This window comes from Crassostrea angulata, chromosome 6, assembly GCF_025612915.1.
Source record: "Crassostrea angulata isolate pt1a10 chromosome 6, ASM2561291v2, whole genome shotgun sequence".
Taxonomy (NCBI): Eukaryota; Metazoa; Mollusca; class Bivalvia; order Ostreida; family Ostreidae; genus Magallana; species Magallana angulata.
Genome location: NC_069116.1, coordinates 14,326,594 through 14,345,293, shown reverse-complemented (window position 1 = coordinate 14,345,293; position 18,700 = coordinate 14,326,594). Strand labels below are relative to the sequence as shown.

General features: G+C 35.5%; 2 protein-coding genes across 10 annotated transcripts; one reads left to right on the top strand and one right to left on the bottom strand.

The window, feature by feature from the left end:
• Positions 1-60: 60 nt before the first annotated feature.
• On the top strand, positions 61-4,458 carry LOC128187757 (mediator of RNA polymerase II transcription subunit 10-like). The gene is made up of 4 exons (XM_052858314.1): positions 61-219; positions 407-490; positions 999-1,101; positions 1,252-4,458. Exons 1-4 carry the CDS (start codon positions 89-91, stop codon positions 1,345-1,347), a joined length of 414 nt encoding a protein of 137 aa, XP_052714274.1. The 5' UTR covers positions 61-88; the 3' UTR covers positions 1,348-4,458.
• Positions 4,459-4,511: 53 nt separating this feature from the next.
• On the bottom strand, positions 4,512-17,648 carry LOC128187754 (uncharacterized). Of its 9 annotated transcripts, none has more exons than XM_052858304.1 (19): positions 17,178-17,648; positions 14,995-15,166; positions 14,233-14,443; positions 12,817-12,954; positions 12,400-12,671; positions 11,568-12,089; positions 11,112-11,276; positions 10,855-11,008; positions 10,453-10,633; positions 10,068-10,163; positions 9,552-9,806; positions 8,916-9,043; positions 8,272-8,510; positions 7,853-7,991; positions 7,419-7,659; positions 6,964-7,084; positions 6,519-6,669; positions 6,177-6,289; positions 4,512-6,000 (listed from the first exon to the last, which is right to left on the bottom strand). In XM_052858304.1, the coding sequence occupies exons 2-19, from the start codon at positions 15,083-15,085 to the stop codon at positions 5,180-5,182; spliced, it is 4,038 nt and encodes a 1,345-aa protein (XP_052714264.1). In that variant the 5' UTR covers positions 15,086-15,166; positions 17,178-17,648; the 3' UTR covers positions 4,512-5,179. The 9 variants fall into 9 exon arrangements, with proteins under 9 accessions (XP_052714264.1, XP_052714271.1, XP_052714272.1 ...); XM_052858311.1 differs by having other exon boundaries at positions 8,275-8,510; XM_052858312.1 differs by having other exon boundaries at positions 14,233-14,440.
• Between the last annotated feature and the right edge of the window lie 1,052 nt (positions 17,649-18,700).

Below are 18,700 nucleotides of genomic sequence, written 5' to 3'. Positions count from 1 at the left end.
TACTGGATCATTTTTTTTTATAAAGCATAGAAATGGAAATCTTAGAAAATGCGATCGCGCGCATTTTAGCAGGTATTTTTTTTTAAAGATGGCGGACAAAGCAGATAAATTCGAGGCATTGGAGCAGCAATTGGAGTTGTTTATTGAAAATACAAGACAGCTAGGGATAATTGTTAGCGATTTTCAACCCCAAGGACAAAATGTTTTAAACCAAAAGTTGTAAGTTTTAGCCATGGTACCAGTAAATTAACATAAAAACGTCACCTATCTTGTCTATTATTCAGTTATATGCAAAATGTTACAAAATGATCTCAGGAGGTTTGATTATTATCAAACTTATTGAGAATCATTTGTTTATTATTATTGATTATTATCAAACTTATGGAGAATCATTTATTTATTACAGGCATACTATGGTAACTGGTTTGCAGGAGATAGACAAATTGAAAACACAGATGGGGGATATTCAGGTTCCTCTTGAAGTGTTTGAGTGAGTAATTATTGGAAACAGAATATGCGTTGCCCACAAGGGCTTGTGTAAAAATAAATCGTTAAAAAAAATTGGGTACCTCCAAGAAAGAAATCAAACAGGGGGGACGTAACTTGGATATTGCCTCGTTTTAACGGCTAATTTCTCATGTAAATTGTTAACAGTCTAGACGGACTCCCAAAACGGAGTCAATGGAAGTGAATTTCTGCAAGTATTTTGAACTCCGTTTTGGGAGTCTACACATGCGCACATGTACAAAAAATGGCGATTTTTTTTTTTTGTTAAAACATGGGGTCCACAAGAAATCATCCTGCAAAGTGCTGCATGTCTTGGCATACTTCTAACATGTTTTAAAAAAAATAAAGGAAAAAGTGAATATTGAATTTTTTTTTTTTAATGTACGTTATTAATAAATACATATTGATCATTTCAGCTGTTTAGTTCATGTACTATCATTACTATTTATATAAGACAATAACAAATTGAAATAAATGTCTACATTTTTTAGCTACATAGATCAAGGAAAGAATCCAAACCTGTACACTAAAGATTGCTTGGAGAAAGCTCTTGCCAAAAATGAACAAGTGAAAGGAAAGATTGACAATTTTAAGGTGACTTAAAAGAATAAGTTTATTCATCGTTCAATTTACATTTGATTTTTAATCTATATAATCAATTAATAATTTAATTTTTTATTTATGTTCCTGACAAATCGCTAAGTTGGTCTCTCTTAAAAGAGGTTTATTAAATTTGAATTTCAGAAATTCAAGGCAGCCTTGTTAGTGGAGCTGGACAAGGTCTTTCCGCATGAAATCAATAATTACCGAGCCATGCGAGGAGATGACAAGCCGTCCTAGTTATAGGCCGTGTATTTGTGAAACATTTTGTGGAACACTCATATTGGAGTGGTTTTTGATGTTTGTAATTAAGTAATGTACTACTGTGTCTTGTCAACCAATACCCTCAATTTTGCTGTCAGAACGATGCATTAAAGTCCGGCTGACCAAGAGGGCCTGAATTTTTACAATAAAATAGTTAACAAAAAAAGATATTGCTTGTAATATATTGAATTAGATGGAATTTGTGTGTTCAACCTGTCAGAGGGTCAGTTCATAACTTTTAACCAGGTTTTCAAACAAAGAATCTGATTATTAAGATGGTGAAAATGGCGTGCAGGCGGGCGGTCGGCTGCCAAAAGGGTACCCTTATCGACGGATAACTCCTTCTACAGTTTTCAAGATAGGAAGTTGTTCTTTTGTAGATTAATTGTGCATATATCAAAAGTGTGCATGTTGCTAGGATTTTGATAGCTGGTCATTAATGGAAAAAAAAATACCAGTTTTTGAACTTATTCATTTTTTTTTGCAAAATATTGCATATAGGGTGCCCCTATTGTACAGATAACTTCTACAGTTTTCGAGATAGGAAGTTGTTCTTTTGTGAAATAATTGTACATGTATCAGAGTTGCGCATGTTGCTAGGATTTTGATTTATCATTGTTAATGAAAAAATACAGTGTACCAGCTTTTGCACTCATTTTTGGCAAAATATTGCATATAGGGGACTCCATCTCTGGATACTGTACCATAGTTATTGTTTATTAATTCAGGGTTGACATGGATTATGGTGTAGTTCACATACCGGTAAAAGATAACCTAGTTTACTGTCACATTGCCAGCTTTTCACTTATTTTAATTTAGAAAACACTGTAAATTGTAAGTGTTATTTACACAAATGTCTGATCAGCAAGCAAACTTAAAATAGGGCATGTCCATTGGTTGGTCATAAAAATAGTGACTCCATAGAAATATGCTTATGTATCATTAGAGGACAAAAGTTTCTAAAATTTTCTTTTTATGAGGGCCAGGTAAGAGTATTCCACTTTGGATTTATATGTCACAGCATTTTTGATGTAGTAATTTGCCATCTGAGTTTATTAGATGACTTGAGTATGTCAAAATGAAAAAATTATAAAGAATTTTAACTTGTCACACAAATTGTCAGTTTTAACGATCTAAAGCTTTAGATTTCAAGTGATAATAGATATTTACTTTGAATTACTTTACATGTATACATTCAATCTAATTAAATCAGAAAATTAGATTAACCCCTTCAATATACAGTTTAACATTGTTCAAGCAGCTCAGTGTCTTCTAACACAGCAAAGTCTTCAAAGTAAAATAAAAATAGAAGAAACACCATCTAGGCTTTATACATGTAGCAATTTCATTTAATCCACAGACATAGAAAAAAGATCACAGATGACATCCTGATGATATAATGTCAATGGGAAAGGTTCATTTTTATTAGTTGTCTTCATGTTGTTTCTGCTAACTGGAAGACACTGGACTTCTTTCAGTATATACATGTATGGCTTTAAGATCAAGCACCAACTGAGTTACAGCCCTTGGACTTTGAAAAGTTTAGAAAATTTCTGAAAATTTAAAGACTTGTTTTTACACCGTTGATACATAAAGTGACTAGATTTCTGTATTCTATTTTTGTTAGGAAATATCCCTTTAACATCCTTAAAGCTTATCTGTTGATTTGTAATCTTATGATTTAGTGTACTCTTTGTATTTTAAACAAAATCAAAGAAAAAATGATATTAAGAGAGCTGGTTTGGTGTGGCCATTTTTAGACTTTATTAATCTCCTCAAGTAGAAGAACTCTGTATAAAGATATTAGAAAATTAAAATGTAAAATACATGGATTTTTTATTTACAATAAAATGAAAGTTTATAGCTTAACAAATCACATCTGAAAATTTATTAAAGAAGATTCTATGGTTACTTTGTTAACCATCCAGCCTCCTGGAGTTAAGAGCTGTGGGTGTTGTATTTGCTTCTAAGTTATGTCTCCAAATGTCAATTTAAAAAAAGTGACATGAGCAAATTTAGGGTGAAACTGGAGTTTGGGAAGGAGTGGATTAATTTGATCTCTAGGTGTTAATGTCTTCTTGCTTTATGAAGTCTGCTTGAACATGGATGTATTCTCCATGCAATTTGTTTATCACATTTATTATGCCAACTATTATTGCAAAAATAAGAAGATGGCTGATAAGATAAGTATGATAAGTGACTTTTACGTTTGGGACTATAGCTCTTTCTGTTATGTGTATCAAAATGCCTTTTGTTGGTAAAGTTCATCCCTAGAATGATAAAAGTTATCCCTTAATTGATCAAAGCAAACAACAATGGAATGTTAAATTTTTAAACATATACTTTAACAGTCAGTGTACTGATATAATAAATAATTCAAAATTTAATGATGGTTAATCGAAAAAAAATGTCAAGAAGTGTTTTCATGGAAAATCACAGGAATATAACACTTGACATTCCAAGTGGTGTAAATATACAGTGATATTTATGTACAGAATACATGTATTGAAATTGATACCCCGGCATAAATTTTTTGTTTCCTAACATAATTGACTTTTTCAAAAAATACTTAGTATGTGAAGTTTGGTTCTGACAATCCAATTAAAACCAGGTCCTTAGGTTAGCTTTTACTTATATCACTGCACTGTGTTATATATAGCTTATGTATGGATTTTCTTTTGTTAAGAACGGGGTCTTAAATGTACATGTAGTCCATATTCATGCACATGATGATGAATTGATTTCATATATTTACATCTACCAAGTATTTTCTACTTAAAAAATTATAGACTGCACGAAATAATCATAATGATATCAGACTCAAATTCCCATATATATGTAAGACAATTTGGCTATATATTTCTTTTATCTTATGTACACTGACAAATACTTTAGTTACCTCAGCTTACTCTTTCCAATAAGTTCATTAATTTGTTGAAAGATGTAATTATAAACAAGAAAATGCTTTCTCTGATGATTCATGCAGGTTGTTATATTGTAAAGTCCATTGCCGAAAAAATTACATAACCAGCTAACACATCATATTCAGCATGATTCACCTAGAAAGCATTTTAGTGTTTAAATAATAAGTCAATTCGATAAGAAGACTTGTTTAAAATGTCGAATAAAAAACTCAAATCAAGGTTATAAATTTTTGAACTCATATATATCATTTTCTTTAATAAAATTTAAGGATCACAGTAAAGAAATTTTCAGTGTATTAGAAAAAGATGCATTCAGTCTTGCATAGCTAACTGATTTCTGTTCCAAAGTTTCTGAGTGAAAAAAGAATTTTATCTCATAATATGAATAATAAACATGCCTGCTGGTACATAAATCATACATGTCAAAATAAAATCAGTAATACTCATATTGACAAATACAGTTACTCAAAACTACATATATACTAAGTAAAACAATGATTGACATGAAAAATATTACAGGTGAAACGTCACTGCATTGTCATTAAAGTAATGCTTTATACATACACAATGTAAGGTGGCAGTTTTGTTCCGCCGGCAATAAAAATGTAGTTAATAAATATCACAGATCCTAGAGACAACTCCTGCCCTCTACAGGGGCGGGATAACAGCACCGTTTGGTTTTTTTTTCAAAATGGACAGTAGAGAGGCTTCATAAATTAAGGTGGCAAGCTTTTATGTTCTTATGAATCATGATTCATGGAACTGATTAAATGGGAATGTTTGCGAAAATGGAAGACAGTCTTGTCAGTAAAATTGTGTTCACTACATATTGTTTGATTGACTTATGCAAGGCCATAAAAAACAAATGTAATGACTGTAAAAAATTATAGTGACGTGATTGTTTGACAAAACTCAAACGTCAAGTTTTGAACTATCTCTTTGGAATTGTCGCTGAAATAATCACTGGTAGCGTCTGCTCTTTCCCCTGCTGTGGGATAATTGTCCATCAGTGAAATGCTAGGATCAAGCTGCGTGTGTTCCCTTTGGATTTCCAAAGAATGACGATGAGGCTTTTCCAATGTATTGGAGGGACTTTCGTCATGGATTTCAAAATATTCATGATTTTTCTGACTAGGTTGTGGGGAGCTAATGCTATTGCTTCTGGGTCGTCCAAGTATGGCCGGCACAAATGTTTTAATGGAATACTTGTTTTGAACTTTCCCCCCTTGACTGGCCCCACTGAGTCTTTTGCCATCATTAGAGGCTGTGGAGAGCCTATTTAACAATGTTGTAAGGTTGAGAGAATGGGATTTTGTGATGGTGTTTTGTTGAGATGAGGTCAAAAGTTCTGTATCATCCGTGTCCTCCACACTTGTAGTTGGGGCGTCTAGACATGGCAACAAGAAGTCTGGATGCTTCAGAAGCTGGTCTATGACTTCACCAGCATCAGGTCTGTCACATGGCTCATAGGCCAGACAACTGTAAATAAATGTACACAAGTCCTCGGAGCACTGTCGCGGCAGCATCAGGCGGGATCCTGCCTTCACGTACTCCACCACTTGACTGTTAGACAGACCCTGGTAAGGGAAGCTACCAAACGTCACAATCTCAAACAACAGGACTCCATAGCTCCACATGTCGGACTTGGCTGTGAAGAGTCCATCTGACAAACTCTCGGGAGACATCCATCTCACTGGCAGCATACCTAGGGGCAGAATAGAGAGGCATATCACTTGATATGTAAGTACTTGGGTAGCATACTTAATTACACAAAAGAGATATATATTTAACATCTATCTCCTGGCTACATTAATATAGTAGGATCTTCTTTGGTTTATTTTTTATGGCAACAGTTTGGCTGCTTTGTATTACTGCTGTTACCTTTCTTTGTAAATCTGTAGTATTCTGACTCAATAATCGGACGTGTCATCCCAAAATCTCCAATCTTTACACGACCACTGGAGTGGACCATACAATTCCTGCATGCCAGATCTCTGCCAAATGCATGGAAAAATGAGAAAATGTTTCACTTTTCAAATATACTTTTAAAACTGGCTATCAAAGCATCAAAATATCATAATAAGTTTGCAAATTTTACATAAAATTATAGTGAAAAATACAGATTCTGGTCCAGTTCTGTTCCAAAGAATGTAGAGACAATCAATCTAACAAAATTAAGAGTCTACCTGCAATCATGTTAACAATTAAACGTAGAGTGCCCACCTATGTACGTATTTCAAGTCGTGGATATAACGTAATCCGCAGGCAATGTCCAGTGCCATCATCGTCAGCCGCTCCGGTCGGATTTCATCTGCCTCCTTACACTCCAGACCGACCAGGTTACGGCGAGACAACAGGTAGGTCTTCAGGTCACCTGTACACATCAATATAAGTACTGTACACTCAGAATATTGGGAAATGATTGCAACTACATGTACATACCTAGATCTCTAGCTTCACTTATTACTAATTATCAGAAAATAATTATACAGAAAGTAGAAGCACTGCATAGGATTTGAGGGGTTTGGGATTTCAAACATGTTCCTTCCAAGCGGATATTGGACATAAAAACATTCTTTTCCTACTTCATTGAAGAGATCTTCTAGTTTCTACTTATGAAATAAACTGCTTGTGTTATCATAGGGTGGCTCTATAACTCTGTCCTTACCATACAGGTGGAACTCCATGACCGCCATGAAAGGCTCCCCTCTGGTACACACCCCCAGGAGTTGTACGATGTTAGGGTGGTGAAATCTCTTCATTACATCAGCCTCACTGAAGAAGTCAATCTAGCAAGAAATGTTTAATAGGATATCAGTCATTAAAGATTGCAATTCACATAATGATGACAGAAACAATAAAAAAGAAATGTGTTGTAAGGGGAGTAACTTCGCCTACAATTAAATGGTCATAAAATGTGTTAAAGGGGGGTAACTTTACTTACAAGTAGTATATATATTCATAAATATGAAATCAATTCATTTTAAAAAATAAATCAAAAGCTAATTTAGCATCAATTTATGATTTGCTTTTAAAAAATAAAAATTTCAAACAAAGAATGATATGAAGAGCCTTTGATTCACTGCACATTATGACTATGAATCAATATAGAATCATACAAACCTTTTCTTCCAGGCGTGAGTTAGGCTTGAGGGTTTTGACAGCTACAGCTACCCACAGTTCATTATCTTGGTAGGCTTCCCCACCAAACACAGTGCCAAACGCCCCCTCCCCTAGCTTCCTATTCAGCACCACCTTGTCTCTCGGAATCTCCCACTCGTCCAGGGTGAAGCACTTGATAAAGTCCGGCATCAGCCCTAACTCTTTCATACGGTCATGTGTGCTGCGCATTTTCACATCATACCTAGAATATCGAGAGCAATGGTAATGAATAATTCTGCTAAAAACAGGTCAAGAGTTGAAAAATCTGTTGCCAAAAAACTTGATCAAATAATTGTGACTAGTTTAACCTAGTTTATCCTTTTGAATTTTCTCAAACTGAAAATTTTGATAAAATATCCTGACCTATCAGTAAAAAGAAATGTATAATGTCTGACCTGCATTTGATGAAGAATATGATAATCAGAACCACAAAAAACAGAAAAGCGAAACCAAGGACATTGGCAATCACAATGGCCATCTCACAGTTGACACCGAAGAAATTTCGGAAGTTCTCAATCACACAACGCTTATTCACTGAAACAAAAAACAGGAATAATATAGGTCTTATCTAATGTACAACTTACAATTTCCAATGAAGCCCATTGGAGAAAGACACCTTTGACAATATTACTGATAAATTCTGATTTGTAATGAACATATATAAAGTGTATAAAAATTGTACATTGATAATTAAAAAAACCCACATCTGATAAACCCAAATTCATCTGGTCCCAAATTATATCTTTATATAATTAGTTAACAAGAAAAAAATCAATGGCTTTATAAATAAAGAGTAATAAACTTTGAACTTTACCACCTTTCTGCCCATCATTAGGAGCCTTTCCCCCAGGGGTCAGCCACTTGATTTTTGACCTGTCTAGGATTAGCTGTCCCTGGTTGCCCTTAGTGATCGGGTTGTAGGAGCCGATGACACAGGTGCCATTGTGAAAGAACTGCATCACATCAATGTTGCTGAAGCGGTCCGAGCCTTCAAAGTGAACATCTCCTGATGCCCCTGGGAAGTGAACCCTTCCTATGTTTTCCACTAAATGCCTGCAAAATTTTTTATTTGACTTCTGTTTGTACATGTACATACACATGTATATTCACAAAATTTTCCTCATGGTAACAATTTTTCTATGTACATACACTTGTATATTCACATAAAATTTTTCTCAAGGTAAAAATTTTTCTGTTTGTAATTTGTTTGACAAAATTTGGCAGAAATTGATTACGGTACTTCTTATCTTTAATGACAATTTTATATAAGAATAAAAGAAAAGGTAAAGGTATATTTTAATTCATACAAGAGAGAGGCTTTTCTTGTATCTAAATCAACACATCAACACACAGACTGAAGTATTACCCCATTGATGAGAGCTAAATTTGCTGTCATTGACGAGCACCTAGTACTGTTGATACTCCTCTTGTATTTTCACCTTCTACCATTATACCAACCTTGTGTTTTCATCGGAGTGCAAGTGTTTGACAGCAATGGGGTCGGACTCCAACAGGGTATTCAAGGCTAAAGCGTAGACCCACACAGCATCATATACAAAGCTTGCAAAGGAACTTGGTGTTGTTTTCTGTAAGAACAAATAAAAAAGACTTGTGGTTTTTTTAAGAGCAGCAGTCAATAGAAAATTAAAAAGAAAATTCAGTTTACAGTGAAGACAATCGATTTCATTATATTGAAGTAATAAAACACCAGTAAAAAGATTTTCATTGTCAAATAAAATAGTGGAATTAACTGCATAAAAATTCCGAGAAGAAACCCTCATTTTTTAAAATCTTGCCTTCGTTTTTCTGACAGTTTTGAACTACAAGAATTATATCACAGGTTTGGTGCTTGCAATTTCATATCCTTACACTCTGATACAAAAAGAAAAACTCATGGAATAAAGAACTAGATAAAAATAAGGAATCGTCAGTATCATAGATTATACGTACTCTAGACCACTTTGTGTATCATAGATTATATGTACTCTAAACCACTTTGTGTATCATAGATTATATGTACTCTAAACCACTTAGTGTATCATAGATTATATGTACTCTAAACCACTTTGTGTATCATTTGCACGATTGCTTTACCTCCTGCCCGATTTTTTCGGTGTACAGCTGTTTGTATCGTCCTACAGTAAGATTCCCTATCACCAGAGACTTGATGGAGCCTGAGAACGCCTTCGACAGCATGAAGTGTCCGTCCACAGCGTATCTCAGCATTGCAGTATCGCAGGGAACCACATCGTGCCGGTTCTCTTTTTTGTTGTGGTGGTCAACATCCCACCAATCGTGCTCGTACCACCCAGGGAGGAACCAAACATACCCCTCGTGGGCAGTCATTCTCTGAAATAACAATATAAATTGATAAATATAAAAATGCTATAAGATAATTTTATCTTTATTTTGTTTACTCCTTTATCACAACAGTAAAAGATTTCACTCATTTTACCCTAAACATTATTGTTTAAAGACTTTTAAAGATATAGCATCATAATATTTTATGTTTACTCCTTTTTTATGAAAGCAAGTTGGGTAATAAAATTCTGTTGTAAAGTTTTCTCCTTGCATGGCCAATAAAAGAAATATCAGGAAAAGAGTTCCTACCTGTTTGTATGCTTCACACATGACAACCCTGGCCGTGGAAGGAAAGAAGTCGGCAATGATGATCTTTACATTGGCAGATCGCAGGTCTGCAAACACCTTCAATTTAACAAGAACAAAATTATATGAGTCCTTAAGTACAATTTTTATGTTTGACATAATGTCTTCTTTAATATGTAGATGTAACTACACAGATTATACGTGCCAGTCATTTTTATCTGTTGGGTTTTTTGTTTGCAAAATGCAAAATAATTGATCATCTTAAAAATTATGAAATATACTGGGATAATAGCTAGCTCATGCAACAATGAAGAAGGCATTAAGCAAATATAATATACAAAATACGGTAACAAAAATAAATTTTGTCAAACATATCATCTCTAATTACCTGTGTGAGGTCAGTGTGAGAGCCAACAGCTTTGAGGTTTTGTTTCACCACCATGTTGATTCCATGAAGCTTGAGGTAGTCCTGTAAAGTCACATGGTAGGCCGGAAAGTCCTGTGTGTCTTCTGCCAGGGCCCCAATCTGTTCCCAACCCATCTGTGAAAACATTTGCTGGTAGATGTACCTGGAGAAAGAGTAACAAAGATACTGATTACAAAGTCAATTTAAACATCTCTTTATTGCAAAGATGATTTTTAAAATTTAACTGATTTTCTATGAAGTATTTTTGAATTGAGAGAATAGCAAAATAGATAATATAAGTAAAACAAAAATAACATTTTTAATTGATTTTTAATATTTCAGTTATTACATTAATGATAGCATTTTCTACTTTTCTTTTCTTACTTGTGTAGCCCTGCATGTGGAATGGTTCTAAAGAAATAAGGGTAGGTAACTCTGTCGGACAAAGAAGAGGAGTCTGCCCCATAGCTGACTGTCAACATGTTGAAATGCTTGGAGAGTGAAGCTATTGGCTCTGCTTCATCAGAGCAGGCAGGGCCTACCAAAGAGGCATCAAAACATCCATATACGGTATTTGTAATCCATTAAATCAAGTTTTACAATATTTCAAGAGAAATCAAAAACAGTCAGTGATATATTACCTAAAACTCCAACAATGGGTCCCATTTTGTCATTCTGGACATATTTGATGAACTCCTTCATGGCTACGTCTGCCTTACACTGGCTGTTGATATAGAGGATCTGAAGGTCGTACTTTGGAAGCACTGCTTTATCCTGGTTGACTCTACTAATGGCCAACTCAGCAGCTATTTACAAACAGAATGAATAATCATTTAGCTAGTTGCTGTGAATTAGCATTGAATATATCAAGCAAGATATCTTCATGGAAGTTTTATAAAAAATTGCATGGTCATTTAAATTAACTATCTTATAGATATCATTTCTAACCTATATCATTGAACTTTTACTTTTTAAACTGTTACCATTTTCCAAAAATAAAATTTCTGGTACTAATACCCAAAATCAAGTCAACAATTATTCTGGAAAACCTTCACATCAAATATACATGAATGACTTTAGAGAAGCAAGAATCTCACCTGCTTTAAGTCCAGGTTGATTCCACAGACCATTTTCCAGGGGAAACATTCCCAACAAGAAGATACGAGGCTTATGGGATAGATTAGGTGGTATCCACGACCTCCAAATGACCTCATTGTCCTTCAACCAATCACAGGCCACTTTTTCTGCATATGGCTTCTTTGAGTAAGCTTGAAGTAGTGCCTGATACTGGTGAGCCGAAAAACCCAGCTTTGAGATCACATGGGCAGCCTCTGGAGTGTTCACATAGATTTTGTTCCACACAAATTTCTGGTAGGTCCTCTCCCTGAATTCACAGCCGGTGGTGACTGGGTCCTCCGAGGGGTCGCATGCCATCAGATGGAGGCTGGTCAGGTTGTAGGTGGAGGTCAGTGGGCTGGGGTCAAAATCAAAGAACAGGACCGGCTGCTGTCTCTGTAGAAGGTCAGAAATGAAGGGGATGAAGTTCTCCCCAATCCAGGCCACTATGAGAGGAAGGTTTAGCTTCTCTATCAGAGGTTTCAGGATGTACTTATCATACTCTGGAAGCATAAAGCAAGCTTGATCTCAGAACTTCATGTTTGTTTGCTCAAGTCTCAATGTTTAATTTCCACTTCTCCATTTTAAACTTATGATAATGCCAAAAATAAATCCATTTTAGCAAGGTGAGGTTCAGATTATTTAAACACAATAAAATATTAACACAAACAAACCTGTGGTAACTTGGCAATTCCATGACCACACAATGAATGAAAATACCTATGTACTTACACAAAATACCACCATATGTATTAAGAGGTATTTTTGAATGGTTTTCTGAATGGTCATTCAACATCTTACACAAATATTTACCAGGATATGTTGAAAAGAGCACAGAACAGTTCTGGTGTTGATTGCTGCAGCCTGGTCCATAATACAGTCCTCCATGACAGCCTGTCTCGCAAAAGTGTTGAGGGTTGTCACTGATGTCGCTGGAAAGAGTTAAGTTGACCAGGGCTGAGAACGAGGATTTAAAGGAAAATTTCTCAATAAACCTGTCCAGGAACAAGGATCTCCAGTGGTCAGTGATCACTTCCTGTTCCCACAATTCTTCCACTGTGTACTGCGGCATGAAAATCCCCAGCCTACAAAACCATTGATAACAATGAACATTATATTATATGTACCAACAACTAGAGTTATCTCCCTTTTGCTTTGAATTCCTCAGTCTTCATATGAAAGACATTTAATGAAATATGAAAAGATAAAACTTGATATAAAACCGTTTACCTGGCTGACGGTCCAAGACGACCCAAATCAACTACATAACCAGGGGTGGTCCATTTCCATGTGTTTAGTTTTGAGGTGACTGGGACCTCAATGTTAACCATGGACTTGGGCACAATATGGGTCCCACTACTGGTACAACTGTATGAAGGCAAAACACATGTACCTGTTATACACTTAATATTATGATTGAAATATTCTGTACCATGCAACAAGCTTAAGAATATTCCCAAATGTACAACTACATGTAAATGAAACAACTTCTGTGAGTACACCCATACAAAACAAAAATGCTATATATCAATGCACAGAAATCTCTCAAAGAAAAGGTAGCTTCTTAATTGAAAATACTTTCATCATATTTTAGCGGTTATTAGAAGTGAAGCCATGTTCCAATTTTACCTACACTTTTTTGTATTTGTTAGTAAAACAAGGTATATATAACTGTAAATCCTGTAACTAGTTAAGGATGATTGAGGTGTTGTATGTGGAAAATAACAGTGAGATACTAAATACACCCTTGTAGACACAGTTAAGGATGAGTGAGGGATTGTATGTAACACTTACACCTTACAATCCTGTAAATGGTTGAGGATCAATGAGATACTGAAGGGGTTATAGCACTTACTCTGTACAGCCCTGTAAATGGTTGAGGATCAATGAGATGTTGTAGGAGGTATAACACTTACTCTGTACAGCCCTGTAAATGGTTGAGGATCAATGAGATGTTGAAGGGGTTTTAACACTTACTCTGTACAGTCCTGTAAATGGTTGAGGATCAATGAGATGTTGAAGGGGTTATAACACTAAATCTGTACAGTCCTGTAAATGGTTGAGGATCAATGAGATGTTGAAGGGGTTATAACACTTACTCTGTACAGCCCTGTAAATGGCTGAGGATCAATGAGATGTTGAAGGGGTTATAACACTAACTCTTTACAGCCCTGTATATGGTTGAGGATCAATGAAATGTAAAAGAGATTACAATTAAACTTTACAGCCCTGTAAATGGTTGAGGATCAATGAGATGTTGAAGGGGTTTTAACACTTACTCTGTACAGTCCTGTAAATGGTTGAGGATCAATGAGATTTTGCAGGGGTTATAACACTTCCTCTGTACAGTCCTGTAAATGGTTGAGGATCAATGAGATGTTGAAGGGGTTATAACACTTACTCTGTACAGCCCTGTAAATGGCTGAGGATCAATGAGATGTTGTAGGAGGTATTACACTTACTCTTTACAGCCCTGTAAATGGTCGAGGATCAATGAGATGTTGAAGGGGTTATAACACTTTACTCTGTACAGTCCTGTAAATGGTTTAGGATCAATGAGATGTTGTAGGATGTATAACACTTACTCTGTACTGCCCTATAAATGGTTAAGGATCAGTGAGGTGTTGTAGGGGGTTTAATACTTACTCTGAACAGCCCTGTAAACGGTTGAGGATCAGTGAGGCATTGTAGGATTGGCCATGCTCCTGTTGTACCTCCACTCTGCTGTAGCCCACCACCTCCTCCAGTAGAATCTTTAGGACGTTGTTAGTGATATCATGAGAAATCCGACCACTGCTCTCCAGCATGATTGTCAGGGTTTTGGCATTGAAGTAAAACTGCCGCTTCTGCACAACTGCTATTTACCACAAGTATAATTTTTAAATAATTACCGGTATATTAAAAATATATAATCATATAAATGATGAATATTTACAGAATCTTAACTTTATAAAACAATACCAGGTATGCTATTAGCATTCTGATTTTGAGTTCATGGTTATAGTAAAATATATATGTCAAGAGGAGATAGGCCTCCTGGGGTCATGATCAGTTTGCAGATCTCCATAAATCAAGACAAGTTTACACCTCCTATCAATGAGACCTCAGCTGTGTTTTAAAAACTACCAATATATATTGGAACAGGATATATTGATTCACCCCCTCTCAGTTGTATATGCATGGAAATGAAAATTTTTCTCTGCAATTTGTTGAACATGTACTTAATATATTCTTTAAAGAATATCTGAACTTAATTTAGCAGTCTCTTCTACAATCTTTTCTTATCTAAGGAAAAAATATCATGAAAGGTATTTTTTAACAATTTATTGATTGAAGTAATTTTCTGTTTGCTTTTTTTCAAGAATTGTGCTAACAATACTCAATGAGACAAAATAAAGATATGCATACCTGAGGTGTTGAGGCATTCCGAGTGTGCTGGGGTGGGGATGCATGTAGCACAAAGAACCACCCACAGACATACAGACAGGACAGGAGCCATCAGTGACCCAGCAGTGCCCTCATCCCGGGGGACATCCCAATCTCCTCAGAGGAGCACGACAGTGACACATCCATACAATGGCTGAAACACAAAGAAAGATACAGTTGTGTAATCTACTGTCAACAAGTCTGGCAATGGATTCAAAAAACAAGCTAGCCCTCTCCTAAAATGTCAGTCAGGCTGGGGGGCTTGTTGTGCACTGTATGTACCCTGACTGTGAACTCAATGCCGAGACAATCTGGGGCCTGGCTCCCATTCTGTTGCAACACTTCAACATGCAATGTAAATTCGCTTGCAGATCAATGTGCATTGAAAAAATAAAGGTTTTACCTGGCGCAACCAAACTTTAATTTGCTAGCCGTCAGTTTAAGTTAAAAAGTGCCATAAAACGAATTCTTGCAATCTAGATAAGGATAATTCTCTGTGTGTGTGCACTCGCAGGTGTGTTCAGGGCCTCCCCTCCATTGTGCTGTGCAGGCCTGAGAAACCTTGCCTCATTGATCTGTTACCAAGTCTGGCGCTTGGAGAAATGAAAATGTAGACTTGTTTTTCGGCATAAACAGTCAGTAAGGACTCCTTTAAGTGTTACAGCTTATCATATGCCTATTCACAAAGGAATGATACAAATCTTATGTATTAATCAGAAAATCGCTTGATTTTACCGTTGGCCTTGTCAACTAGGGTGTACCAGTGGGTGTGTTTACACTGACTGTCCCCATTTGATGACAAACCGTCATATATTAAGCACAGTTAACTGCCTGATTACTTAATCTGATATGTTTGTTTAAAAACAATGTACGTGTTTGCATAATGGAAAAGAAATCTTAACGGTCCTTCATCAGTGCAATGTGAAACGAGCTCATGTCATGGTAGTGAATAACCATAATGAAAAAGCTCAAATAAAAATCTTTGCAGACTTAAAACTCAGGCCCCACAAAAATAAACACAAGAGCATTAAAGCTTTTTTTCAAACTGTAATAAAAACCTATATACATACACATTCTTACAAGACCATGGGAAATGTGGCAATGCTTTGACAACATGCCTTTGCACACAAGAGATTTCTCCATTTGGAGTGCTCTCTCAGAAAACCATTTCTTTAGAAATAATCAACAAAAAAGCAATATACAGCATAGTTTCCCTCTGGCGTTAAACATTTCAATATTTACCCTTTTAGAATAAAAATAAACTTTTTTCCTTTCCTTGTCAACCTTTAATGCCTCTATCACGACACCTCAAAAACTATGAGAGCTTTCATGTTGAAGATAACATATCACTGTCATTTAATACAATCTGTAAAACATCGTTTTTGGATGTATATGAGGCCAGGATACATACATATCGGAGCAAGCACCTGCTGCATAATGACAATAAAACCCCGCCATGACAACTGCTCTGATGGCTGGCGAATTCTGACATTGACGGGCTCTCACCTTCTACACGCTGGTCAACACTGGCTATATTTATCCTATGGACTTTACACGACAATTATAAGCCATGCAGCGATGACAAATAAATTGTATCTTTGTGTGATTTAATATTAATCAAATAAACAAAGAGTGTCAAATTTGTCAAGAGGAAGATATAGTCCTAGTTGTGTTCACACAGAATTAATAAGGCACAACTTCACTGTTTGATATTGTACAGGCCCAGTAAAAAATCTTTAATCCTCAGGAATGTATAAAAACACTCACAAACAAACACACCACCGAGTTGTACTGACTGGTCACAATAACTAGCCTATTTGAGGTATTAACAGTATTAAATACTTGTATGCATATTGTCATACATTTAAATCTCCACTAATATTTCATTTACACCTGTTTATTGAATACTTGATCTACACACAATGAGGCCCAGTGATTAATCTTTGTTTGAAATCAAACTTTTAATAAAAGGTGTACGCACAATACTGAATCATACAACAAAGAATACACCTGAATACACCTGTGCAGGTATGTAAGGTATCATCAGTCACATGTCACAGGCCAAACACGAGGTCCCATCAACAGCCAGGGCACAGTGTTAATTCCCAATCAGAGTAATTAATCCGGTGCAATAAGGTCACTCTACAAAAGCTTTGTGCACCTACCTGAGGAATCTTGATGATAAATGCTTCAAAGCAATGGCTCACAGTTGTGAAAACCCCACTACTGTGTACAAGTATAAATTCCAACAGAGATAAAGCCACTAGATATCATCTGGGATTTAAAAGTCCCTTCGCATTCTCTACTCAGCCAAAGACTGCAATCTTCAATCCATCTTCCCACCTCAATTTTCACATAAAATTCCTCAGAACACAGCAATAAATGTACATAGATCTCTTCTGACCTTATCTGACATGGGCCAGGTCTATAGCCATATTCACCACTCGTATATAGCGCGGCACTGTTCTCTAGAATGCCAGCAATTTTTATTTTCCCCTTTCCTTTCAGAAATCAAAACTTCCCACCAGTCCACATCAAAGCCTTTTACACAAATAAAATAAATGTAAGGAATAAAAGCCGAGTGTGTGTGTGGGTTAACGGAGAGTAAGGGAAGAGTACGCGGCCGCCTTGAAGTTGGTCTTTGTTGGCTGCTTGGAAGGCCTCCAACCCCAGATTTAAATCTTTCTGTCCCAATCACAAACACCCAATTGTAACAATAACGCCCCTGTCTACCTATCCATAAAAATCTCACAAATTCCGAATTCCAATTTAAATTCATATAGAATGGACCTCATATACAGGTTTAATTGAAGAACTCTCTTAATGCCTACTTTAAATGGTGGTATCTTATTTCTGTGAATTGATGAAAGGGAATCGAAGAATCTGTTGACTAAGAATGGATTTATAAATGCATTTGATGTTGTCACCACATACGAAATGAAATGTAAACTGTTAGTACTCTTACGTTCAGATATCATTTCCTGAGAATAGAATCTATTCGAAATGTACCTTAGCACAAATAAATAATTATATATACATGTATGATACAATTTTTGGTATTTATTACAGACATTATCGAGCTCTTTTATTGCTAGTATGTTACATTCCGTTGATTCATGTATGCATGTAAAAAGGAAGAGATGAATTTATATATTTTTGCAGTACATTTCCTTGACGTGTTCTTCATAGGTGAAAGATGACTAATAAAGGTCAAATAAACTATCAGTCTTCTTGTCCCAATCAAGGTTACAAGACATGCTCTACCTTTAATTTCCTTTTTAATGTAAATATCTTACAAGTTCTAAAAGAAGACATATCTCTGATATATTACCTGGAATGGTGCATTTCAGCAGGGTACTGATGCATGTATATATTGAAAAAAAAAATAGGAATAAAGGGCAAGAAATATAAGATCATTGACAGAGTTATAGCAATGTGTTTTTTTATAATAATATATCATATAGTTGTATAAAAACTACCTCAATCTGTTAATCCTGTATATTTTGAAAAAAAAAATATATTAGCAGGGATTTTTTCTTCATTTCTCTTTCCATTTTTGAATTTCTTTTAATTTATTTATTTCCAAAACATTTACAGGAACAAAATGTTACCTAAAAAGTATTCATCTGCATGTTTGAAATCTTTTGTTTTTAAATTCCACGTCACCTCTTCAACAGGGTAGAGGTAC